This window comes from Podarcis vaucheri (assembly GCF_965113315.1).
Source record: "Podarcis vaucheri genome assembly, chromosome: 12".
Lineage (NCBI taxonomy): Eukaryota > Metazoa > Chordata > Lepidosauria > Squamata > Lacertidae > Podarcis > Podarcis vaucheri.
Genome location: NC_138750.1, coordinates 5,359,843 through 5,386,628, shown reverse-complemented (window position 1 = coordinate 5,386,628; position 26,786 = coordinate 5,359,843). Strand labels below are relative to the sequence as shown.

General features: G+C 43.1%; 1 protein-coding gene across 2 annotated transcripts in view; it reads right to left on the bottom strand.

Annotated features, from left to right (window-relative positions):
• Nucleotides 1-26,786, bottom strand: part of EGFR (epidermal growth factor receptor) — a 147,964-nt gene that overhangs the window by 35,029 nt on the left and 86,149 nt on the right. For both annotated transcript variants that reach the window (XM_082192750.1, XM_082192751.1), the window contains exons 2-11: nt 19,685-19,836; nt 17,116-17,293; nt 16,232-16,393; nt 14,185-14,253; nt 6,861-6,979; nt 5,407-5,548; nt 4,020-4,136; nt 3,030-3,156; nt 2,865-2,938; nt 6-96 (exon numbers count right to left, since the gene is read on the bottom strand). In XM_082192750.1, the coding sequence (XP_082048876.1) occupies nt 6-96; nt 2,865-2,938; nt 3,030-3,156; nt 4,020-4,136; nt 5,407-5,548; nt 6,861-6,979; nt 14,185-14,253; nt 16,232-16,393; nt 17,116-17,293; nt 19,685-19,836 (1,231 nt within the window). The remainder of the gene's footprint in view (nt 1-5; nt 97-2,864; nt 2,939-3,029; nt 3,157-4,019; nt 4,137-5,406; nt 5,549-6,860; nt 6,980-14,184; nt 14,254-16,231; nt 16,394-17,115; nt 17,294-19,684; nt 19,837-26,786) is intronic.

Below are 26,786 nucleotides of genomic sequence, written 5' to 3'. Positions count from 1 at the left end.
CTTACAATTGTTTTGTTCTGCCTCGTATAACCTCCAGATTTTCAAAAGCACTCAAATCTTTGAAATTTTGTGGCCAAACCTGGATCAACAAGAATCCTGAAAGAAGACCAATAGCATAAACACATTTACAAAGTATTTTTGTCAACCAAGAATGACTTTGCTCCTTTCTTACCTTTATGTGGACATCAAAACGAAGAACATTTCAAGGAGCTTCGGCATGAAGCTATTTTTAACACTGCTTTGTAAACAGTTTACATGCAGGCCACCAAGGCAGCTAAATATCACAAAAGCTGGAGTCTATAAACCTGAGCTGTGTTAGACACCACAGAAATTTTACTTCCCTTAGCAAATTCTGTTGGAAACTTGTAACTTTTGCTGGTGGCATAAAGAGAAACTATTTCACAGGCTAGTGAATGCCTCTTCAAAAATGCAGAAAGTGCACTACAGTAATGCTTAATGCAGCTACCACTCTATTAGGCTTCCCAGCTGCCCAGGCATTGTGTTCTGGAAAGAGCTCTCAAAACATTTTGAGCTGTCTTTCAGTCCACCTGACAAACGAGAAAGTGACAAATGAAGCAGGCCTGTAACACATTAGTCTGGACAACTTGTAATACTGAGCTGTGCCCAGAAAGAACAGGGGTGCACACAGACCTAAAACATTGAAATGAAATGCATTAAGTTACTCCATGCCATGAGCAAGATCAGGCCATCAAACATTTTGGCCAAATATGGACCATGCACTCCATAACAAATGTTGTGCACAAGGGTCAGATTTGCCTTTTCCATGCAAATGAGAACACTGTGAGTGTATGAACCAGGACCATATTGCTGACAATTAGGCCTCCAATAACTAAGCTTGCTAGAGCAATGCAGCAAACTCTTGAGGCAACTTGTTAAACAGATTTCCTGATTTCCTTTGCTTTTAACTTGCATCCCAGGGCAAGTAGTGAAAGGGATGGAGTAAGTAATCCTTTACTGAATTTTCAAAAAATGTCAGGTATGACCATAATACAGTAAGAGGGACTTGTGTTCTGAGTTGCTATGAGGCTGTTGTGTGAACAACTACCATTCTATAGATGTCAAAGAGATAAACAGCTACACAGCTTTCTGGAGACATCTGAAGGCAGCCTTCTATTGAGATGTTTCATTGTATTTTTATATTCTGCTGGAAGCCACCCAGAGTGGCTGAGGGAACCCAGTCAGTTGGGTAGGGGTACAACTAAATCATCGTCAACGTCATCATTATCCAGAGAATATTGGTTTTGAATAATCATTATCATCACTGGGTAGAATCTAGTTGGCGTTCCTGCGCTTACAGAAGGGCATTTGATCCAGCAGATGCATCCACTAATGGAAGAGGAGGAGAAGGATTTTTTTTCTAACTCCCCCTCCCTTCTGCAGCCCCCAGTATCCCCTACAAATAAGCTCCAGAGAGTTGGGGGGCCAACAGAGTGGAAACCAGAAGGGCTGCAGCAGGGAAATCCACTCCTCTTCTCCACCAGATCGAAAGCACCTCCAGGTGTAACAAGTGTGTCAGATGTATTCTCCCCATCAGTCACAAAAGTGATTTGGTCTTCCTGTTTCTGTAATGAATGTTTTTATTTCATTTTGAAATGTACAATAAACAAGAACTGTGACAAACATCTTGGCTGTCTTTGCATTATTCACCCACAAAAGATTGAGGCTAACATGAAAGCAAGGAAAATATGTTGTCACACCATAGAAATAGCATACCAGAACATGCCCTAATCATGAGACTGTGGGGGAGTCCTTGCCTGTCACACAATTCACGCTCAACTTCTATGATCAGAACAAGTGGCTGGTAGCTTGATGTTTCTAAAACAGGGGGTTGGGCCCCATCCGTGAGCCTTGGGTCACTTTCAGGTGGGCTCAGTGCCACAGCCTGCCCACAGCCTCCTCACCTGCCTCCCCACCCTCGCCTCAGCCATGCTCTAAGCCTTTTGGCTGGACCAGTGCTGGCACCAGCAACTCCTTGGACGCTGAGTAAGGCTGGCTGAGAGACAAAGGATTTCAAGGGGGAGAAGCAGGGAAGGAAAGAGAGCCCTTCCTCCTCTGAGGGGATGGGGCAGGGGAGGTGTTGAAGGAAATATGAAAGCAGTGTTAGGCAGGGGTTTTTTTTGTTACTACAATACTGTGGCAGAGAACAGTCCAGAGTTAGAGGCAGAAGTGAAGGCTGGAGAGGAGCGGGGCCAAGAAGCAGAGATCAGGCAGGCTGCTGAAGAAGTCTCCCCCTCCTGCTGTGAGCAGCTCCCCTCTCCTCTGGTCTCCCAGAACAGAGATGAATGAAGAGGGCACAGCAAGAGAGATAAGACAAGGGAGCCTTAGATTACTTGGGAAGGAGGAGTCTTAGAAAGGCAGGGAACCTTCAGCCTTTGCAACTGCCTCATTGGGGCAAGACCTACAGGGAAGAGTTGCTGTGATCACTAGGCCTGAGCTGTTTTGCTTTCCATGAATAAAGAGTTAACTTCACTGACTTTTTCTGAGTTATTGCTGACTTGCTCCCGACTCCCATCTTGACATTGCATCTGCAGAAGTTCAAAATGTTTTCTGTTCACTTAGGGAGAAGCATTGCTACAAAGTGTGAGAACTCCAGGTGTAAAAATGTTTTGGTTCTATTGCTTCTGGTGTCAAACAGCATTAAATGGCTCCTTCAGGACCCAGTGCTAGTCCAACTTATATGAATGTAAATGCAAAACATGGTCTGTAGTCTATGCACAACTGATTTTATTTGTATAGGTTGGAATTAAAAAGTCTACTTCTTAACAGTGGATGCTTGTCTCCTACAATCTCAGTCAGTTTCTAATCTGAGAGATGAGGCTTTTAAACCACTTGATATCACTAACCTGTGATTTCTTTAACAGTTTTAAAGATATCCAGCTTCTTTGGGTCCAAAGGGGGTGTCCTTGTGTATGAATCACTAGAAGACAGAGAATAACAGAACCTTCAGTGACTGAGCTAATAGATAAGCCACATTTCTCTGCTCCACATTAGACACAACAACAACTTACCCTGAAAATGATACTTTCAGAAATACAAGGTCTCCATTGATTGTAGTGCAATTTGTGAAATAGTCAATATTGGATGCATTAACGGCAATAACACCTTTAAAATCACCTGTTCCGATCCCGTTGCACACTGTTAAAAAGGAAAAATAAATGTTAGGGCTCAATGGGGGCTTCAGGCATCAGTAAGATCAATATACACACCAGGAACAAGCTTCCGCACTTGTCAGTCCTGGAGGGCAAAGGGGAATAAATTGATATGAAACAAATGAACTTGGTCTCAAGTCATTTTGTTTTTGCTTTATTTAATACATCAATCATATCTGTACAACATAAAAGCATAAGAAGAATCAGACACATGGAAACAATATAGAAGAGAAATATATTTAAGCCAAACCGTGGCTTAGCACAAATGTACAGGCTCCCAGAGAGGAGACAACCGTCTCTTTATTCCCCCTGGTCATTCTGCTGTTTGTGTTTCATTGTTTGGTTTCACACGTGTCTGAACCCAGACTCATTGTTTAACTCTCCAAGCCAAACCGTGAGCTTTAAATAACAGAATAACAATTATCCTTTGGTTAAGCATTTCAGACTCCATTCACCACTGCCTCTTATGCTATACCTTTTAAGGATTTACCTACCACTCTAAGCTCAAACCATGAATGAGCAAACATGTGAGCTCCTGGAGATGAGATTGTGGCTGTTTTCCTCCTTCCCAGTCATTTTAGTGTGTGGAGCTGAGCTAAGCCATGGTTTGACATAGCATGTTGTTCGGGTTCATGATTTACCTTTCCCCGAAAAACCTTGTGCTGTGACCAGGGTTTGATAAATGGCACTTTTCAGTTTTGATAAGAATTTGTTGAACTGTAATCTCATCCAAGACTTACTTCATCATTATTACTGTTTGAGATTACTACTGTAGTACTACAAAAGTCAGTCAACATTAGGGCTTTATATTCACCTGCATCACACACAGTGATTCTCTAGTTTTCATACCTTTGCTACAGGGGCCATCACATTTTTTACACTTCCGAATGCCATTCTGTTCCACTTCTGTAGAGTCTGGAGGACACGACCGGACGCATGAACCATGGTCTGTTACAACATAGTTATCTAGAAAAGACAGGGAGTAAGAATGGATGGATCAGTCTGTGTCAGTTTTGCATGAATTTGTTCCCAAGACCATTCCATCCTGTCTCTGCATTAATCTGTGAATTGTTAAAAAAAAACCCACACAAAACAATGTATTCAAGGATGTTTTATGTATTTTATCACAATGCATATTTTAATACATAATTTATCTCAATATATGTATTTCTAAATTCTTTTTACCCTAAAATGCACACTTTACATGCATTTATATAATTTCTTAAGCCGAGAACTGTATTGCAAAATATGAAGGATAATTATGTTCTAATCCACATATTAGTTTTGGTGGTGTGGATCAGGTCACTTCATACTGCAACTCGCAGAAACAGAATTCCTGAAGAAGCCTTAGTAGGAAGGGAGGGTCAAAAACAGCACTTAGGCACTGGGAAAAGAGGAAAGGCAGAGAGGAATTTGACTGATCTAATTTGCCATTTCAATAAAAATGTACAAAAAAGTTATTCAAATGCACAACAAAAATGCTAAAAATTAAAAATGAATCAAGATAAATATCGTGTTTTAAAAAGAGGCTGAGAATGCCCCATCTGAAACCCTGAGCTTTGAGCCAAATGGACCAATAGTGGGTATAAGGCAGTTTCCTATGTTCCTATGTGTACATGTAAAATTCAGAGTGGAGGAATGTTGAGATGAGCCTCACCAGCTGTCTTGAGCAAATAGGGCTAGCAGAGATGCTCCCAAGTGTACATGTTTGAGGTACATTATGTGAGTACATTAAAATTCATCACACATTTTTATGATGGGTGCATAATGTGAAAACTGTAGTGCTTCTTACAGTTTCCTCTAGATTATAGAACTAAGCTTAGGGTAGCTGAATTAAAACTGGCAGCATACTGAAAAGGAGGAAAGTCCAGGATTAGTGATTTGTACAGAGGTCCAGTGGGTACCCTGACTCCAGGCTTGCTAATGATGCTGCATCATGGGATCAGGAGTGATTCCAAGTTCACTAGCTGCAAATGGAGGTTGGCTGGAGGGAGATGAAGTTAGACTAGTAAATTAATGGATTTAATTTAATCCATCAAATAAGGGAGTCATTATTGAAGTTCTTTCTCACAGCCGTTTGGAAATTACCACTCTAGAATGAACAGCTGAGGGTTCGAGAACATGTGCATGAGATGCATACCAGAAATTAATAGAAGGCAGAAAGTGAACTTTCTTCTCCACAGACTGACTTCTGTGGACAATTCTTTGAACAAGTTGCTCCAAAGCTAAAACTTACGTGGACAATTCTTTACACAAGTTGCTCCAAAGCTGTATTTGCCATCTGGGTTGTCTTCCAACTGATAGGTGATAATATTATACTTTTGCAAACTAGGGCAAGACTCCTTGCATGTTGCATCATCCCAAAACTTGCGACATGCCTGTTAATAAATAATGCAACAATAGTACAAGAGCAAATATTTTGTTTTAATACAGTAGAAAATGAGAAAATTTGCAATTTTTAAGGTTAGACTTTTATTATTTCTCAATCTGAAAGCTCATTATTATCTATGATTTATATAGCACTGTTGCTGTGCAAACTTTGTCAGTCTTGTAACATATCTGTAACATAGGTCATTTTAGATTCCATGTACATTAAGAAAGCGGACTAATGCTGAACTGGGACTGAGACCTAAACATATGGTTGGATTCCTAAGCACATTTGCTTGGAAACATGTTTCAGTGAAATCACATATTGGGGTAGAAAGGAGGTTTCAAGATTGTCTGACTTAGATATCAGGATTTCATTTTAAGATGTTTAATAAGGGCACATACACAATATATTCTATTTTGTAACATCTGCAGTTAAAACCCTTTTCTAACAAACAAATATTGAGCAGCATAATAATAGGGTACTTGGGAATGCTTTTGAGCAAATTTTTTAAAAGGTCAAATTAAAGCTAACTAATACTTAGTTACGATATTAAGATATTGATGGAATTAGGCAAGGAGGCAAAAAACCCTAAAATTAAGTGCATAATTTATATACAGCCATCTCTATTAAATATTGATGTTGTTTTGCAAGATAGCATATTATGTTTTGGTATGTGTTAAATTAAAATATAACACTGTAAAAATCATGCATTTTGATCCATCTAGTTGGCGTGTATTATCATTCTTCAGATACTTGCTGAAGAGGTTCACTATTTAGTCTACATATCTAGTAAATATGCATTAAAATGCAGTGTTATTGAGTAAAGTGGTCAATACCATACGCTTCAACCTTCTTTTGCTTCTAGAATTAATTATGCAGCGTCAGTGAAACAATTATGCAAATAAGGAACAATATAGTTTATCATGGAATCGTCTGATAGTAGCTAGGATAATGGTGTCTAAAAAAATCGAGCTCAATACATATTCTACGTCAATTCAAATGGTTTATTAAAACAAGGGGCATCATGTACATGCGTAATTTGATCTGAAAGGTATCAGAAAAACAGCAATATAAACTTTGATAGATGTTTGGCTACCTTTTTTCATTTTCTGGATAATGTGGAGACAAGCCACAAGCATATAAGGTTCAATTTTATTTTTTGTAAATCTAGCAAATGTTGCTGTGTTTCTCTTCATTGTTTTTCTATTGGTGAATTGCAATAAACACTTTGTAAAAACTAGGTATTTCAGCTTAATTGTTTGCAGGTTGGGTTACATAATAGTGACATAAATTTATGTAGGTTTGTGTCGCCTTCTTACCAAGCAATCACTCTCTCTAGGACCTGTACATCCTGCTGCACACTGCGTATGACAGCAGTCACTTGGCAGCCTCCCCTTGCACCTGCCTGAACATTGTGCTGCACAGTCAACCTTGGTTACTGAAAGACAAAAATGCCAACATTTATTCATTTATCTGTTATTTTATTCAAATAATTATATATACCATGTCAGGGAACTGACATCAGAGGAAAGGGAGGTGGTAGGGCTCCCAAAGACTGGGAGAGAGTCAGCAGCTAAAGCAGGGACAAGGAGGGGGAGCGAGGGGTCTCTGGAGGAGGATCTCAGTAATGCTGAGAGAGACGCAACAGCCCAGGCAGGAAACAGCAGGGGAGAGAAAGGGGTGAGAGACACTTCCAGCGAAAATAGCGGGGAGGTGTCAGAAGCAACTGCAGGGAGACCCTTGCTTCGCCGGAAGCTGCCACGTCGTGAGTCAAGGAGACGCGTTTCCGTTAAGGAACTTCTTTGCTGGAAGCGCTTCCGCAGGCAGCCACTGTCAGACTCTACTAGTGACTAGAGCAGACATGTCTGAGGAGCTCTGTCACACACAGAGGTTTGTGGGGCCGCACAAACTCTGAAGGGGCACTATTTTAAGCACAAGCAGCTAATCATCCCCTGACAGCAGTCTGACAGTCTCTGTACGCTGCCTGTGCAGGAGAAAGCATCATGAGCGACCCAGCCGGAGACGGAGCCGGAGGAGCAGGGGGTGGAGCTGGTCCAAGCTTGGAAGAAAGATACCGAGCGTTGGAGGTCCAACTTGCGCTGCAGACGGCGAGGCTCGAGGAGAGAAGGGCTCAGGATGCTGACAAAAAGGGGAGAACCACTCAGTTCCCCAGAAAGGTACCAGGATTGGTGCAGAAGTTTGGGGGGGACCCCAAGGATTACCATGCCTTTAGGACTGAGATGCAATATGCCCTGAATGTGCAGTTTGATGAGTTCCCTGATGAGGAATCGCGAGTTGCTTTCGTAATTGGGCATCTTGAGAAGGGGGCGCGGGACTGGGTTCGACCCCTGATGGCAACGCACAACGATATCCTAAAGGACACTATGAAATTCTTTCGTGCAATGGATATCATGTTTTCCAGCGATATTGAGGAAGGGGTGGTGCGCAGACAGCTAATGGCTTGCAAGCAGGGAAGCAGATCTGTCCGTGAGTACTGGACTGAATTTACCATGCTGATTCACAGATTGGGGTGGGATTTATCGGCAGCACCAATTCAGATGCTATTTGAAGAAGGTCTTTCTTCAGCTGTGAAGGACGAGCTGGCCAGGAGCCCCAGGGCGGTGTCTATGGATCAGCTGACCAAATCTGCGCTGACCATTGGAGCGCGCCAGGAGGCAAGAGCCTTGGAGAGGCGGGAAGGGAGAGGGGAACGTTGGAAGGAGTTACGCATTCCAGACATTCCTGAGCCAGCTTTCCCGCCGGCAGAGCCGATGGAAATCGGAACAGCCCGCGCGCGCGCAGTTTCAAAGCCCAGTGAGGGGGCGAAGAAGGAGGGAAAGGGAGCCCGGAAATGCTATCTCTGCCAACAGCCAGGCCACTTTGCCCGAGTCTGCCCCCAGAGGAAGGAATGGCAAGGGATGGTGGGAGCAGTTGAGGGGGAAGAGCAGGGAGAAACGGAGCAGGTAAAAGCCAACGCCTGGTTGCCAGAGTCAGGGCACTGCAGCCAGGCCAAAGAGCAGTGAAAGTGCCCGTGCCAGAAGCTCCTCGACCTGCTCTAGTGATTGAAGTGTCGCTAGAGCTGCAAAATGGACACCCCCTAAAAATAAAGGCGCTGTTGGACTCAGGCAGCTCCTGCAATTTTATGAGCAAGGAGTTTGCTGCTGAACATCAGATACAGACTATCCCTTTAAGCAACCCCCTGCAGGTGACCACGATCGATGGCAGGGAACTGTTGGGAGGAGGAGTCAGCTTGCAGACCGTCCCAATGATAATGAGGGTGGCAAGGCACACAGAACTGATAGCGTTTAATGTGGCCACCTTGGGAGGCGCTCCCATTATTTTGGGAATGAGCTGGCTAGCCTTACATGATCCGCTGGTGGGCTGGCATCAAAGAGTGGTTTCCTTCGGTTCAGCACATTGCTTAGAACACTGCAGGGGGGAAAAGGGGTCAGCAGGGGCCCAAGCCACCCTAGCAGGGACTGAAGTAATGGAGAAGGGGAAGGTGCCACCACAGTATGCTGATCTCAGCGACGTGTTCAGCGAGAAGGAAGCTGACCAACTACCCCCGCATAGGCCCTTTGATTGCCAGATCAATTTACTCCCTGGAGCACAGCTTCCTGTAGGCAAGTTGTATGCCATGTCAGACAGGGAAATGCAGGAGTTGCGAGCGTTCATTGACAAGAACCTGAAGAGAGGCTTCATCAGAGAGTCCAAGGCAGCGGGGGGTAGCCCAGTGTTTTTTGTGGATAAAAAAAACACGGACAAGCCGAGGCTGGTATGTGACTTTCGGCGCCTAAATGCAGTGACAGAGCCGGCGGCTTTTCCTATGCCCAGGATTGATGATATTTTGACCAGGGTGCGAAAAGGAAAGATTTTTACAAAGCTGGACCTAAGGGGGGCGTACAACCTGATACGTATAAGGAAAGGGGATGAATGGAAGACCACCATGTTCACCCCTTTGGGGGCATTTGAATACCTCGTTATGCCTTTTGGATTACAAACAGGCTCCGCGTGTTTTCAAGCCTTCATGAACCACGTACTGGGGCCTTTGCTCTACAAGAATTGCGTGGCCTTCTTAGATGACGTGTTGGTGTATTCGGAGAATGAGGAGCAACATGTGAGAGACGTCAGAGAAGTGTTGAGCAGGCTGCAAGCCAACAGACTGTGGGTGAAACTGGAGAAGTGTCAGTTTCATACCAAGGAGGTGGAATTCCTGGGGTACCGCTTGTCAGACAAGGGGTTGGCCATGGACCCCGGCAAGGTTCAAGCGGTGCTGGAATGGAAAACACCCAAGACCAAGAAGGATGTGCAGAGGTTCCTAGGGTTTGGAAACTTTTATCGTAAGTTCATCCGAAACTTCGCCCACCTGACGGCGCCCATCACGGACTGTCTCAGCAGTAAAAAGAAGTTTGTTTGGACGGGGGAGGCGGAGCGAGCGTTTGAGGAACTGAAAAGGGCCTTCGCCTCGGATGAACAACTTCTACATGTGGATTTACAAAAAAAGCTGAGGGTCGAAACAGACGCTTCTGACAGAGCCATAGGGGCGGTGCTTCTTCTGCAGCCAGGGAAGGAGGGGTCAGAGTGGCGACTGTGTGCCTTCTTTTCGCGAAAGCTGAACAAATCTGAGAGGAACTACACGGTGTACGACCGGGAACTTCTTGCGATTCATGAGGCCTTCCGGAGATGGAGGCACCTGCTAATTGGTGCACAACAGAAGGTGCAAGTGTGCACGGACCATAAGAATCTAGAGTATTGGAGAACTGCGCGAGTGCTCAACCAACGGCAGTTGAGATGGGCCCAGGAGTTCTCCAAATTTAACTTTGAGATTTGTTACGTACCAGGCCCGGAGAACGTTAGGGCGGACGCTCTCTCACGCAAACCTGAATATTTGGAGGGAGAGGGTGCACCCGAAGAGACCCATGTCATTCCCGAGGACCGCTGGGTGTGTGGGGCGGCATTGGTGGGGCAAAGGGAACTGGTAGAGGGAATGGTGCAGGATGAATACGCCCAGGACAAACTCAGGGGTCTCAGGAGGGAGGGAGACAAACCCGGGGGTTTTGAGGAGAGAGATGGGGCGTTGTACTACAAGGGAGCGTTATACATACCTGAAGGGGAATTGAGGGAAAAGGTACTCAAGCAACTGCACGATAGCCCCACAGCAGGGCATTTTGGGCAACACAAAACCATGTGGCTGGTTACCAGGGAATTCTGGTGGCCCAAGGTCAGGGAAGATGTGCGGGAATATGTGAGAGGGTGTGACCGATGCCAACGAGCCAAGGGGGAGAGGCGGGCACCGGCAGGTTTATTAGAACCACTACCCACGCCGGAAAGGCCATGGGAGGCAGTGGCAATAGATTTCATGACTGATCTGCCCAGGTCCAAAGGGAAAACAGCCATCATGGTTGTGGTAGACCTGTTAACCAAGATGGCCCACTTTATAGCCTGCTCACATGCGGTCACAGCGGAAGAAACCGCTAAATTGTTTGTGGAAAATGTGTTTAGGCTGCATGGCGCCCCCTTGAGGGTGGTTTCTGACCGAGGGAAACAATTTACTTCCAGGTTCTGGAGGAAGCTCATGAGCTTATTGCATGTAGAGGTGAATTTCTCTACTGCCCGTCATCCAGAAACCAACGGGCAGGCGGAAAGAGCTAATGGTGTCCTCCAGCAATATTTGAGGTGTTATGTGAATGACAGAGAGAATGATTGGGTGGAGAAGCTGGCGTTGGCAGAATTTGCCTACAACAATGCAGAGAACGTGTCCACGGGGATGAGCCCTTTTTTGGCTAATCACGGGTGTCATCCCCGAGCCTTCCCAGGGGGGGAAGGGGAGAACTGGAGCGTTCCAGCCGCAGAACAGTTCGTTGAAGAAATGGAAGCGATCCATCGCCAGCTCCAACTTAATTTAAACAGGGCGAAGGAGGAATATAAGAGGCAGGCAGACAAAACCAGAAGGGAAGGGGAAAGCATTAGGGTGGGGGACCAGGTGTGGCTGTCCACCCAAGGGTTACCATTTAAAGGAGGTTGTAAGAAGTTAAGACCCAAAAGACTGGGCCCATTTGAAGTCACGCAACAGGTCAACCCAGTGGCTTTCAGACTCCGGTTACCGAACCACATGAAGTTGCACCCAGTGTTCCACAGGTCGTTGCTGTCACCGTATATAGGGGACAGAGAGGGGAGGGTCAATAGGGGACCAGCTATGGAGGAAAAAGAACACAGCTACCATGTAGCGGAGATTCTCGATTCCAGGTGGAAGGGAGAGCAAGTAGAGTATTTGGTAATGTGGGAAGGGGAGCCGGAGTCGGAAAACACCTGGGTCAGGGCAGAGGATGTAGATGACGAGGTTTTGATTGAAACTTTTCATCAGAGATTCCCTCGTAAACCCCAGCCAGTGGCGAGGTTCCGGAGGGAATACTTCGCCACCACCGACGAAGAAGAAGAGTTGGAGGGGTTCTCTGATTCCGAGGTGGAGGAGGATTCAGCGAGTCGGAACGAAGACCGATGGAGGGAAATGTTCGAGACGTCTGAAGATGAAGAGGATTCTTTTCGGGGTTTCAGCTCCTCACCGCCCAGAGGAGAGAGTAGGGGCGGGGGAGAAGGGGGCCCTGGAGGGGAGGTGGATGTCAGGGAACTGACATCAGAGGAAAGGGAGGTGGTAGGGCTCCCAAAGACTGGGAGAGAGTCAGCAGCTAAAGCAGGGACAAGGAGGGGGAGCGAGGGGTCTCTGGAGGAGGATCTCAGTAATGCTGAGAGAGACGCAACAGCCCAGGCAGGAAACAGCAGGGGAGAGAAAGGGGTGAGAGACACTTCCAGCGAAAATAGCGGGGAGGTGTCAGAAGCAACTGCAGGGAGACCCTTGCTTCGCCGGAAGCTGCCACGTCGTGAGTCAAGGAGACGCGTTTCCGTTAAGGAACTTCTTTGCTGGAAGCGCTTCCGCAGGCAGCCACTGTCAGACTCTACTAGTGACTAGAGCAGACATGTCTGAGGAGCTCTGTCACACACAGAGGTTTGTGGGGCCGCACAAACTCTGAAGGGGCACTATTTTAAGCACAAGCAGCTAATCATCCCCTGACATACCACATACTCATCTCTAAGTAGCGTGCAAGAAATACAATACAGAAAAGCTAAAAGCTATAATACCAGACTTCTATTGCCTGTTGCAATAAATAAAATATTCAAAAAGGGGGCCCCGTCTGACTTCTACTGGAAGAAGTCTACTGGAAGAAGTCTAGTCTTCTGTGAGAGTGGAGCCCCAGTACACATGGCTCCTGGTGGATATGAGCCATTGGGGACCATTAACACTGAATCCCCCAAAGACCTCAGTGATTGGGAAGGGACCTAAGTGATCAGATAGTCTCTCAGGTAACTTGGAGTCAAGTTGTTAAGGGCCTTGTTAATTAATTCAAGAACTCTGAACCTGGCCCAGGAGCATATGGGCCACCACTGCAAGACTTTGAGCACCCAAATTATGCTCTGGCAATACTTTGTCCACACCAACAGTCTAGCTATAAGGTTTTGCACCAGGTGTGGCTATTGGACCAGCCTCAAGGGTAGTCCCACATAGAGGGCATTAAAATGACGAAGTCTTGAGGTTACCAATGCATGAATCACTTTAGCCAGATCATTCCTGTCAAAGAATGGCTGTAGGGTACCAGCTGTAAGTTACTCCTAGCCCCAGAGGATACTTGAGCAACATAGATTCAGAGTACCCTCAAACTCTGACCCTGCTATTTCAGAGGGAGTTCAGCTGCATCCAGAACAGGCAACTGGCTGATCTACAGTACCTCAGTCTTTCCAGCATTCAAGCTCAGTTTATTGGCCCTCATCCACTCCACCCAGACAATGGTCTAAATAATGCACTCTCTCTCCTGATGTTATGGAGAAGTAGAGCTGTGTTTCATCAGCATCTTGATGACACTTTGCCCCCAAACTCTGAACGACCACACCCAGCAGCTTCATGTAGACATTAAGCAGCACGGGGAACAGTACACACCATAATGCAAAGGCCATGCAGCTGAAACAGTCTCCTGGTGCTATTCCCTGGACACAACCCTGTAAGCAGGAGCAGAACCACTGTGCAACAGTGTCCCCAATGCCCATCTTACAAAGCCAGTCCAGAAGGCTACCATGGCTAATTATACTAAAAGCTGCCAAGAAGAAAAGCTGCCAAAAAGAAACTAATCCCACAAAGTATGGGAAGGCAATTAGAATCATAGAATCATAGAGTTGGAAGAGACCACAAGGGCCATCGAGTCCAACTCCCTGCCAAGCAGGAAACACCATCAGAGCACTCCTTACTTTAAATCTTTAAATCTTACTTTAAATCTTACTTTAAATTCATTGTACACAACAGGAGTTGCAAACAACGGTGGCATCAAGGGCTGCAAAAAATTAGGTGGAGGGTTGCACCTGGTTAAGAAGGAGCCAGCATTACGTCTGCATCAGTCAGACCCAGTAATTGGAGTTGAGGTGGGTCTATACTATGTACCAGCTGCATGGAAGCTAATGCAGCCAAGATTTAAAATAAGCATCATTTCAGATGATATAGAGCAGAATGGCAAAAAGAAACTCTTGCTAATGGAAATATTCCTCATTAAAACATAAGTATATTTTAAACTTTAAAGAAAAATAAATGTTTATACTTACTTGTTTGGCAGTTCTCTAGTCCAGCAGCCCAGCAATGTGCTCTTGTACAATTGGGATGACACTGTTGGCCTAAGAAAGTGGGGAATATATATTAGAGAAAACATCAAGTGGACAAATCTTATTCCATGGGAATCTTTTTGTACTTTGGGGTGGACTGAAATGTAGTTTAGGCAAGGTTGTGTCAAGCTTTAATAGCAAGTACAAGGAGCTTGGTGCAGAGAATTGGTTGGGAAAGCAGTGAAGGACCTTGAGGAAAAGTGTTATCTGCTTAATGGGAGAAGTGAATACTTTGCCAGTAGAGTTTGGGACTAAGCTGTGAAAGATGCAGCGGTCAAGGCTGGAGATGGTCAGAGCAAAGATTATACCTAAGGGGGCTGGTAGGAATGGGCATTTGGCTTGAAGAACAACTTTAATGCAGGAAGCAACAGATAATGGAGAATCAAAGATAAAGCCATTCATTCCCATATGTCTGAAGACATTAATAGGCTTTAGGATGTTGAAAATATAGCCTCAGAAATGGCCCCAAAGGATGGGTGTCGCTTAACCATCATCCAAGCAAAATATAAGAGGGACAGTTGGATACATGCATTCCTGATGCTAAAGAGAAGAAATTGGTAAAAAGGTATTTTGAGCAATAATTTAAAAATGTAATTAATCAGTAGGCCACAATCACTTCCAACATGTTTATTCTATCTGCTGGATAATTTGTATCCTCAATTAAACTTGTCAAAGTTTACCAGAAGCTTGGTTCTGTTGTTTGAGCTCCGACTTTTAACTATACACATGTGCAAGCATGAAGAAAGCAAAAGATATTTAGAAAGAGCTGATTCCACAGTCCCTTTTCTGAGTGAACTATGAAAACATATATAAAAGAGGGTTTTTCAACTGACTGGGAACTAGATTCTCTGTAGGTTTATGTAGCCATAGCATAGTAAATAATACTGTCATTATTATTAGCCATGATTTGTGTTGTTACTTCACATACCTTTGCTCATCTATCTTTCTTTTTAGTTGCCTATGTTCTAGAGATCTTTTTTATATTTGGTATTTATGTTGAACCATAGATGTATATACATACATGCAATTAGGACTACTGAAGATAACTTGGAAGTCAAAAGGTGGTTTTGATAAAGTTTCATCAAAAGGTGTTTTAATAAGTTTATTATTTATTGAGTTACAGCATTGTTTAAAATTTATTTAGTATATGTGAATTACATATTTTTATTCATGTTTACTACATAAAATCATTTTCACTGATTCTTGGTCAAGTGTACATGACTCAAGATCTGATCCAAACTTGTTATTTCAACAACTGAGTTTTGTGCCTTGAGCCTCAAACGAAATGTCTGTAACGATGTCAGAATGTGGGACAAAGCTCAAAATAATGGGACAGCACCCATTATATATTAAATAGCAACTAGAAAGGTCACAGAGGGTTCCTACCACCAAAAGAGCACAAAGCAGGTCCCTAGTTTTTATAATTGCTTGTAGTTTTCCTGTCATACATTTTTGGGAACTGTCAGCAAGACAGCCCTTCATTTCATAGAATCATAGAATTGGAGAGTTGGAAGGGACCACGAGGGACATCTAGTCCAACCCCCTGCAGGGCAGGAGTCCTTTGTCCAACGCAGGGCTCAAACCCACAACCCTGAGAGCAAGACTCTCAGGCTGATTTGTATACAAGGCAAATACGACATGATATACACACACGGTAGTTTGAAACAAGGCAAATACCATTAGTAACTATGAATTTGTCATTTTATTTAAAAAGTGCCTTAGTCTCATGCTGCTATTGTGGCAAACTCCTGCAGTTATTATATCTTCATTTTTAATTTGAGACTGCACTCGTTTAAGAAACAGATTCAACCATAGCTGTCAACGTTTCCCTTTTTTTAAAGGGGAATTCCCTTACTCCAAATAGGATTCCTCGCAAGAAAAGGGAAACGTTGACAGCTATGGATTCAACATCCAGTGGGCTGGCGCTACTTCAATAGGTTTGTATAATGTCAAGAATATATACATATATGGTTTTTCAGTTTATACTTACATGTTTTATTGTCAGTTCTTGGCAATATTTCTGTTCTTTCAGTAGGATCAAACTGTACGAAACCGTTGCTGCGTGTTTTATCGACAATGTCATCCCAAAGAACATTATCCATGTTGCAAAGATAAGGATTATTGCTGAATTTTATTCCTCCATTTAGAATTTCTGCCAAAAGAAATTACGGCGAAGACATCAAAAATGATATGGTTTCCTTTTCAGTCTAAAAGGGGAAGAGGAGGAGGAGGAAATATGTGTGTATGTGTGTGTGTGTTTGTGTATAGACAGGTAGTGGTGAGTCTCCATGAGCCTACTGACCCCATTATTATTTTCATATTCCTGTGTGGTTAAGGCACTGGACTTTCCAGCCCATTTTCCCCATCTGTAAAATGGGAGTAATATGTGTTTCCTCTTGGGGGTCCTGGGAAGGTTTCATTGATTAGCAATGAGAACACACAGGTACTGTAGCACAGTTAGCAGAAGGTGGATATGATTAAGAACTAGGTCACGGGGTGTCTTAAAATAAACTTTGGTTTTTCGGACAGAGTATTACTGTCTGTAATATGGGGACAAGAATACTGGTTTCTCTTACAGAACTGTTACACAGCTACTGCTGTGAGATGCTGAGGACTCTTATGTACTATATCAAAGCTACCAAAGCTGTTGTTGGGAAATGCATAATCCTTCAAAGATTCGTGCATCGTGACAGGGATTCTCCTCATTTTATACCTCCCCAACAAATTAACAGAAAGTTGAGTTAATATACCAAGTGCTGAGTCAATTCCAAATTATTTAAATGACAGATTACAAACCCATGTTCTGCTAAAGATTTAAGGATTATTGGGGGGGGGTTAATTTTTGTTTGCCCCCTTTCATCCTGAATAACTCACCTGCTAAGCGTCTCATTGGCAGCTCTTCAAGCCCCCTGACATCGTTGTAATTTAGTAAAACTGCCAACGCAGCATTTTCATAAAGGGAGTTCCCTCGGATTATCTGGAGATTCTCCAAAGGAATACTTTTCACTGTGTTTATTGCTATAAGCACATAACCAGCCACCTCTTGTATACTCTGGAGGATAGACAACAGGAAGGCAGATATTATTAGTTATTTTAGGCTATGTCTTAAAAGCTATTAATCTTGACGTTTTTCCCCTTACTCATTTTATGTTAGTTAATAATATTTAAGAAAACAAGCAAACGAGAAAGAAATTAAATTCTGTACAGGTGGCGATCATTTTGCATGGAGGTTCCATTCCTGACCCCTGCACACATAGATGGAGTGTGCATAAGCCCGCCCCTTTTTTTGGCCACTTCCAGGTCAGCAGTGACAAGCATGTGTGTGATTGCACGTCAATTGGACATACACAAAATGGTCACTGCCTGTACTTATTTCAAACACTTCTAAACACTTTTCTAGATTCTTACAGCACTTGATTCATAAAGATGTATTTATATAATATATTTTGGATGCCTCTTTCCACTTTTTATCATTCCATAGGTACTTGCCCCAGGTACTTCCACAGGTAGTTTCCACCGGAAAAGGCAGCAACCTTGGATTGGCACCTGGTGTCCAGATTTCCTGGTTTATGAGGTGTGGAATGAAGTGGCAGGAATTCATGCCTACATCTAAGATCTTGCTACCCCCCACCCCCCGGATGTCATCCAACTGGGGGAGAATGACTTGGGCCCTTGGAAGACCATAGACGTCACTTGGTATGTAATTGAGGACTTAGAAAGATTCTTGACATCGTTCCCTATCATAACCATTCTTTGGCCACACTGGTTGGAAAGGCAGTGTTGATGTGGTAGTCTCAACCCTGCTAGCTTCATTCGGGCCAGAAAACAGGCCAATGTTGTGATCAGATGCAGGGTTGATCACTCTGCGGGTCGGGTGACCCATCAACCTAGCATCACATTCAATCAGGAGGATTAGCAGCAAGCCGGTAATGGCTGGATTGGCAGACAGGCATTGGGTAAGCTTAGCTCTTTAATGGAGGGGAGGCTGTAGCCTCTACCCGCCTCTCCACGGGTAAGGGTATCCTGTTAAAAGGATCTGGGAGGAATAGCTCCTGTCAAATACCAGACGGGGGCCATTCCACTCCACCAACGGAAACCACTTGGGGGATGGCCAGATTTGACGTAGGTCATAGGGCGTTCCTTGTCGGCTGGCTTCTCCCTTAGAGACACTGCCAGCAGAAAGGCTGGAGTGATATTCACAGTGGCTTACCTCAATGCCTATGGCCATACCTAGACATCTGCAACCAATAAAGTTGTGGCCTTATTTGATCCCATAAAACAAACATACTGTGTACTGTATAGTTTTTAACCCTCAGAGAACGGGGTGGTCATGAAGCCTTGACACACAACGAATGATAGAACCAACAAAATGCTAACTGAAGTCAGTAAGCAATAAAGCAGTCACCAGATCAGGGATGAATGATTCTACAAACCCAGATATAGCCACAACTAATAAAAACATCTGGTCACAGCTAATCATTACAACACCTTGGCATATCACTAAAAGAAGAGCCCTAACTTTGTGGCTAAGTTATGCTAATATAGGCTCTTCTTGGGAAGAACACTCTGTAAACTGTGTACCAGAAGTGAAAGAAATCTTTCATCCATCTTATCCAAATTTATATCCGATTTTTCTTGCCACTCACAGTGGTGAGTCAAGTAATCATAATAAACATGATATAAATACATATATGAAAATTTGCATGCTTCAAGCTTTCAGAGGGTAGATCCAGAAAGTAATAGATTATAATAATTAAGGAGGAGTCAGCTTTACATGTTCCTTTTTAATGCAGTTTTTATCAGGGGGCTTTTACACATCTTACAATTTGTAGCTTTATTTCATTTGCGTTTGGTGGGTTGTCTATAAAAGTATTTTGATGTTATTCAACAGTACAAATGAAGACTATAAAATGTCTTCTGTACTCACATAACATTGTAAAACAGATTACGGTTTAGTGCTAAATGCACGAGTTGGAACAAGCCAAATTATTCCAGGGGAGCTTATTTTGCCAACAGCAAATAGAAAACATCCGTGTATGTACACATCAGCCCAGGAGTTTCTAGGCCTTCTATTAGTTTGTATTAGTTTGAAGTACAACAATTCCCAATAGCTGGAATCCTTGGCAGGCGCAGCAAAAATGTGTGTGTTTGGGGCTTACTCCTAGAAAGACCCTCCAACCTGCCCTTGCTCTATTACTCAGAGACTCCAGCTGCTTATTCCAAAAGCAAGAGAGTGGTGTGAACAAGCAGTTCATATGACAACAGGATATGGCAGGATGATATTTTAGGAGGAGGAATTTGGTCTTTGACAAAGTGCCTCCTCAAAAGAACCAAACCTAGTTGCTGACTAAGGTGTACGTTGCTGCTTCCTTAGGTTACAACATGCATTCATTTTTCTTCTCAACTTCATCTGAACCAGAGAAACATGACTCATTGCACTAACCCTCAAGAAAGTAAGGTTATAGGTGTGATTGACGTGAGTGATTTCTAGATTGCCAAGCACCACCTCGCAGCCTTCATACATTCTCTTCAGACTATTGTAGTGCTCATCCACGCTTGAAAGCTGTGTTAGCTTGTTGCTGGTTCCTTGGCAAACTGTAGAGGAGAGAAGAAGAAAGAAGTCAGGACTTGCTGCCAGCAGAATGGCAGAGCCCCCCCCCCCCCAGAGTGGCTGGGGAAACCCAGCCGGGTGGGTGGGGTATAAACATATATTATTATTATTATTATTATTATTATTATTATTATTACATGCACAGTTTATGGCTGCTGCCTTAGAAATCATTGAGTATCCAACAACGTGACAATACAATACCACACTTTGTGGTTTTGCGCGTTCTAATAGAATAAAGCATGCTTCCTTAAAGTAAAATTGTTAGTATTTTTGTAGTTGGGGAACTTTATCTGTTTCTCCTACTGGAGATGTGTAAATTATTGCCTACGTGACACAAGAAGAGCCCCGAAGCTGCCGGATCAGACCAAAGGCCCACCAAGTTCTACGCTCTTGTTTTCTCAGTGGCCAACCACTTGAGATAAACAGAATGGATTTGGGGGCATTTGCAAACTGAAGCACCAACCTGAGGAAAAACACCCAGTTGTAATGATAACACATTTCAGTCAACTGTGCTGTATCTAGCTGCCTTTGCTTAAAATATTTTAAAGCTTGTTTTCTATGGAACGGTATTCAAATGACTTACAAATCATACCCTAAAGCAATAAAAAGCAGCAGCAAAACAATATAATCCTTTACATATTAAACGGGAGTGAAGTGATGAAACGTATATATAGGAACAATAGCAGTATCAATATAGCAACAAGGAAAGTAAAACCAGAAAGCCCACCAAAAGCCTTTACTGCTTTGTGCTTCAATCTTCAACGTAAACTTCACGGTGCCCAATGTGTAAGGTTTATTGCACTGACATGGTTTTGGCTGGGAACCCAAAATTATTCCAAGAGATCTAATTACTCATTTTCAGTGTGGAATGACTAATAGCTCTACACGTTAACAATTAAGGTTATTATGGGCAACCGGGGGGGGGGGGATTAGTGTGCGTCTCACATTCTATTATTACCTATACGGCAAGGCAGAACGACACACACAGACAGCTATTTTAAACTTATTTAAGAAGAATAGCACTTAAGTTCATCTATGTGAAATGCAAATTGTAATTTTGTATATGACCTGCTTAACTCATCAAAGCACTTACTTTGCCAGGGGTGGGGGACTCAATTCTCCAATCAGGTAGAAGGCTATTTTTATATACCAGTATCTAAAATTAAAACAGTGCTCCACTTCATGTCAACCACAATGGTGGAAAGAGACCTGTGTATAATCACTGCCAGGTGCCCAGTGGTGCAAAGTCTATTTTTTCTTTACTTGGGAAGGGGCACATTATCTGCAATATTGCTGGCAAGAAGTCAGCCATGGCAGACAGAGACCCCATTTGCTTGCCTCAGCAGCCAGCCAGCCAGACCAATTGATTGCAGATCTTCTCAGTGCCTTCTGGCAGACCTGGCTGGCTAGGATCACTTCTGTATCAACCAACAGGTCTAGAGACCCACAGAGTGGTGGGTCATTGCCTGACACAAAGGTCCTGTTTCAAGCTCTTGATGCACATGTAACCAACTGCAGAGAAAGAGACCATGATCTAACAATGCATCAGAGGGGATTGTCTGAGTGGCTGATGGGGAGAGTGAAACACGTTTTGGTGGTGGCCAACTTAACTTTAAAAGGGGCTAGATAAAATTCACAAAGTTTAAGGATGTCAATGGCTATTATTCATGATGGCTGTATGCTGCCTCAAGGAGCAGAGGCATCATGCTGGGAGAAAGCTATTGCCCTCATATCACCCTTATGGGCTTGCCATTGTGGCCACTGTGGGAACAGGGTGCTAGACTAGTGGCTTCCTGTTCCGGTCTGCAAGATCTCCAGTCTGCAGCTCTCCCACTAGCGGCAGAGACTCAGGCAGGTGGAGGGTGGAATGCTCTCTGTAACTCCCGAGGGTATTCAGGAGGCTGGGGTACCCGCGGACATCCTGGAGAACTCCTCTGCCAAGTGTCAGGTGGAAGGGGAAGGGGACGCTGGGTCTCAAACTCTTTGTCGAGATGAGGCAGTCTCCATCTCCATCTCCTATAGTGGCCAGGCACCTTTACAATTCAGAATATTGGATTAAAACCTGAATGAGTGGTCCATTCAAGATGTTACTAACAAGATGCCATTTTAATTCAACTATCAAATGGAAGGAATAAGGTCTGGTTTACAATTCCTGCCATAGCAGAGAATGGATAAAAGACGGGTAGTGTTATTATTATTATTTTTTACTACTACTATATATGAGGGTTAAAATCTACCTTCTCTGGCTTAAAAAACACACACTTTAAGTAAGGTTCATTAAAAGAGATTTATGAGGCTGGATGTTTGTGAGCTAAAACTGGGTGTGTGAAGATTTGAGCTACTTTGGTAATTGCTTTGAGACGGTGAAGAAGGGGGTTGGTGTTGGAGTTGTGGGAAGAAGAACAACCCACCTCTAATTGACTTCATGGGACTTTGAAAGACTATAACATCTAAAGATGCAATGTCATCATCATCAACCTTTTATTCGACTGTCAGTCAGAAAAAGTACATTTGTCAATACACAGTTAAAAGCTCCAAGAAGATTTTAGAACTTAGCCAACACTAAAATGGGCTACACAGATAGCCCCATAAAGATGCAATGTAAATGACGATGTTATAAATACCTAAAGGTGCAGATTACAATTTTCAATGCTGATGGAGGATTATCAGGTCTGTTGAGAGCAGGAGGAGCTCTCGGGAAAAACTGTAAATGGTCTAGTGGGGGAATCTCCAACTGTGATTCGGATTGTAAGGAGGAGAGGAAGAGCGTGGAATAGCTATCTAAGGAAATATGATCTCCTCCTTTGTGAAGTGGAGTCACATGTGTGACCTTGATATTCCTGAGGCTCTGGCTGGCAGCAGATCTTCTGAGACAAGTTAGAGAAGGACTGTTTATGGCAAAAATCAAAACATGGACAGTTATTGAAAGATGCTTGTGAATGGAAGGAGTTTGACAAAGTGGACTGGATGATTAATAATTAAATTTGATATAATCATGGATTGAAAGCAATATGCATGCACACATAAAGAAAAAATGTTTAACTAATATACATGCAGGAATTGAAAAATGGATAGTTGGTGAATAAAGTTTTATAAATAATAAAAATTAAAAACCATTGTAAAAATAAGAATTATTGGGAATGTGGAGTTTTAAAGAGAGAATGGGATTCTGAAGCAGCCATAAGATGAATTTATGGACACATCAAAGAATGGACATGGGAGCCAGTTTTATGGGAGAAATGGTTTAAATTGTATTAATTTGGTATAATTCGTTAAAAATTGAAAATCAGTAAAAAGATTGTGTGTGGTTTTTTTAAAAAAGGATGCTGGACTAGAACAGGACTTTGGTCTGATCCAGCAAAGCATTTTTTACACATTTTAAAGGAATGTTGCTAATAGCAAAACTAATAAAATGTGTTTCTTCTCTGAAGTGAAGGCTTGGTGTAGTAGTTATTTATCAACTCTTACCACATTTTCAACATTCAGAACTCTTTTCAATCTTTAACTAAGGTCAGAATACAGTGTTGATTCTTTCAAATGAATTTTCACACGTAACCTTGAATTGACTAGGGCAAAAGTAACAAAATGTTTTTGATGTTTCATTTTTTGTGATCACTTTCACATACAAGGTCACAAAGATGTTTTTGACATTGGCTCACGGCACAAGAATGATCAGTCGGATTAAAAGAACTACTACAGCATAAACAACTCCTTTAGGATTTGGACTTCCCCACAGACAGGATTAAGGATATAGGCTGTTGGAGATCTAATGCCAACAGAAGATACATCTGGAAGAAAACCTCAATAACCACACCCTGTCGCTCTTTCATTTTCAGGCACCCCTGCGATCAATATCTGGTTAGTGGGACACAGCATAGCCCATTGGGCCCGCATGTTTGCCATCGCTACTGTCAGGGGAAACAGCCTGGGGCTCCCAAAGAATGTTGATGTGATATGACATGAATTCATGCCCATTGTGATGGCCAGAGCTGCACTGCATGGGCCCCCTGATGCATTGGTTGTTCAGCTGGGGGAGAACGACTTGGTTCTAAGGAAGGGCACTGACCTAACCTGGAACTTCAAAGAGGACTTTGACAAGCCTGCTGCCCTATACCCAGACTTAACCTTATTCTGGTCCCAGGTTTTGGAGAGGCATTGTTGGTGTGACTGTCCTTACCTGGTAGCATTCAATAGTGCTAGAAAGCTAACCGTGCAGTCGCACAGAAGATGCAGCATTTTAATAGCCATGTGATACGACACCCTGCCACCAAATTCAACCAGGATGCTTTGTTCCAATGGCATTCATATCTCTGAAGTTGTGGCCTATTTTATCCCATAAACCTTAAAATTTGAGTCTGTGTGTTTATTATCAAAGGGAACTGCAGGGCCTGGGGGCTTGACATGTGATTGAGCTGGTAACACAAGAATGACGATGAACCTGTGATTCATTTCCTTTTTATTCAGAATTGAGGTGTTCTGTACATTACAATTTCCTGTTCAAACATCACCTAAGCACACTCTTGTGCAAAGTTATGGGAGGCTCTCAATTCAAAATGCAAACACAGCAGGACATCAAACCACCCATATCTGCGTCAGAGCTTGCTCTGTGAGCAACATGTAGAGGCATAATCTTCCTTCTGGGTTTACTATCTCCAACTATTCAGAACTCTACTCATCTTGGTCCCCAGCCTCTGCTTTCTTTTCCGTCACTCTTTGGCTAATAATTAATCACAGCTAACCTGACAGACTTAATATTATATTTATAAGCAAAAACAGTGTTTAGCAAGCCAAATGCAAACACTGGCTTGGCAAAAGTAGGGAGAAGGGGAAGAGGAAGTGCATCTTCTATGGTCAGTGATTTGCTATTCACATTTAATTCCAAGTTTCATAAAGCTAAATGAAAAAGAACACAGCTTGCTTCTCTGACTTCTATAAGCAGCAAAATCCCTAAAGTGCCTTCATCCTTGTACATCTATAAAGTTCAATCTCCAGCCTCTCCCATCCCTAAGAAGCAGATAACATACTGAAAACAAAACCCCTCCACACAAGATACCTAAAAACCTATGTCAGTGCCAGCTTATTCCTTGCCGTGTAGAGCCATAGTTTTATGTTTCTTCCAGAAGACCGTGAGTACAGTTCAAATAAGATTGTCATGGAGCAGAACCAACAGACACCAAAAACTGCTTGCATGTGAATCACAATTTGTAAGCAGTGAACCATGAGGTTTGCAGTTATTGCCTGGAACATGTCTATGACAATAACAGCTGCTCTTTCACTTGAATTTGACTTTGGCAAGCCTTCACTGGGAATAGAATTCCTCAGCTGAGGAGGCTGGTATTTTCTATTGTTATTCATAGAGGGGCTTGTGGGCTAATTTTCTCTTGTGTCTACAACTTTCATTTTGTCTCCACAGCGAGGGTGGAATGCATCATGGCTTCCTCTAGAATCATAGAATCATAGAGTTGGAAGAGACCACAAGGGCCATCGAGTCCAACCCCCTGCCAAGCAGGAAACACCATCAGAGCACTCCTGACATATGGTTGTCAAGCCTCTGCTTAAAGACCTCCAAAGTAGGAGACTCCACCATACTCCTTGGCAGCAAATTCCACTGTCGAACAGCTCTTACTGTCAGGAAGTTCTTCCTAATGTTTAGGTGGAATCTTCTTTCTTGTAGTTTGGATCCATTGCTCCGTGTCCGCTTCTCTGGAGCAGCAGAAAACAACCTTTCTCCCTCCTCTATATGACATCCTTTAATATATTTGAACATGGCTATCATATCACCCCTTAACCTCCTCTTCTCCAGGCTAAACATGCCCAGCTCCCTTAGCCGTTCCTCATAAGGCATCGTTTCCATGGTTCACTCATGGTTCTCTCATGGTTCACTTGCAAATACAACTTTCTCACACACATTTCAACTTTTAATTTTACTATTTCTATAACCCCCCCCCCCAATATACACATCCCCAGTGCAGTACTGTTGTTTATATTTGGGCTAGCCCTTGACAGAGAAGGCTTATGTATACTATGATATAATAATCAGAGGCAAAAATAAAGAGTCTGTAAGAAAATATTTTTTATAAACCCATCAAGTTTTCTTCTGCCTCTCTGTATCACAACATCATTGCACAGTGAGAAAATTACACCTAAGCAAAGCATGCTTACACCTGAAACAACAGTATTTTTAAATTGTCTTTAGTCCAAAAAGGTCATGACTCGCTTGCAAAAAACAACACACTTCAAATATTAAAAGATGCTGCTTTAGTCAAGCTGTGCAACCTTGCTGTTTTGCTTCCTTATATGCTGTCTCAGGGTCATTTCCTTATTAGCACTCCTTCAATAGGAGCTGCAGCTATCAAACCCCTTTGATTTTATGCCAGAAATATTATTTTCTCCCTTCCAGCTTTGATGGAGATTAAAAGGCAGAGTATTCCACAGCTCAACATGCCATAGAGAGAACTGTTATTTTGAATTGTGCATGCATTTTTACAAGCTGAACTTATTATCCAAACCTAATAAATCATTTCTCTCCTTTGGGGATGCACCTTGACTTCTTTGCAATGGGACTTACACGCGAAGAAACTCTTAGAAATTCTAGTTTCCAGACATCCTTCCTCTCCTTCACAAGTAAACGTTGCTGAAGGGTTTTTGTACATTTCTACTCTAACTACAATCGGATCAATTACAAAACTTTTTAATCATTTAAAAACACCTGAAATGTTATGATTGGCTTACTAATACAGCTTGCTCCAGATTGAATGCAGAACAAGCTACAGCACAGCAAAAGAACACATTACATAGCATTGCCTCCAGCAATTTGGAGAAGGGGTGGGGCATTGTCCACATTATTACAAGCACACAAGAAGGTACTTCTTTCAATCTACAAGGTGCCAGAGAGTATGCCAATGTAGAACCAGGGCTAGCATAATGGGGGGGG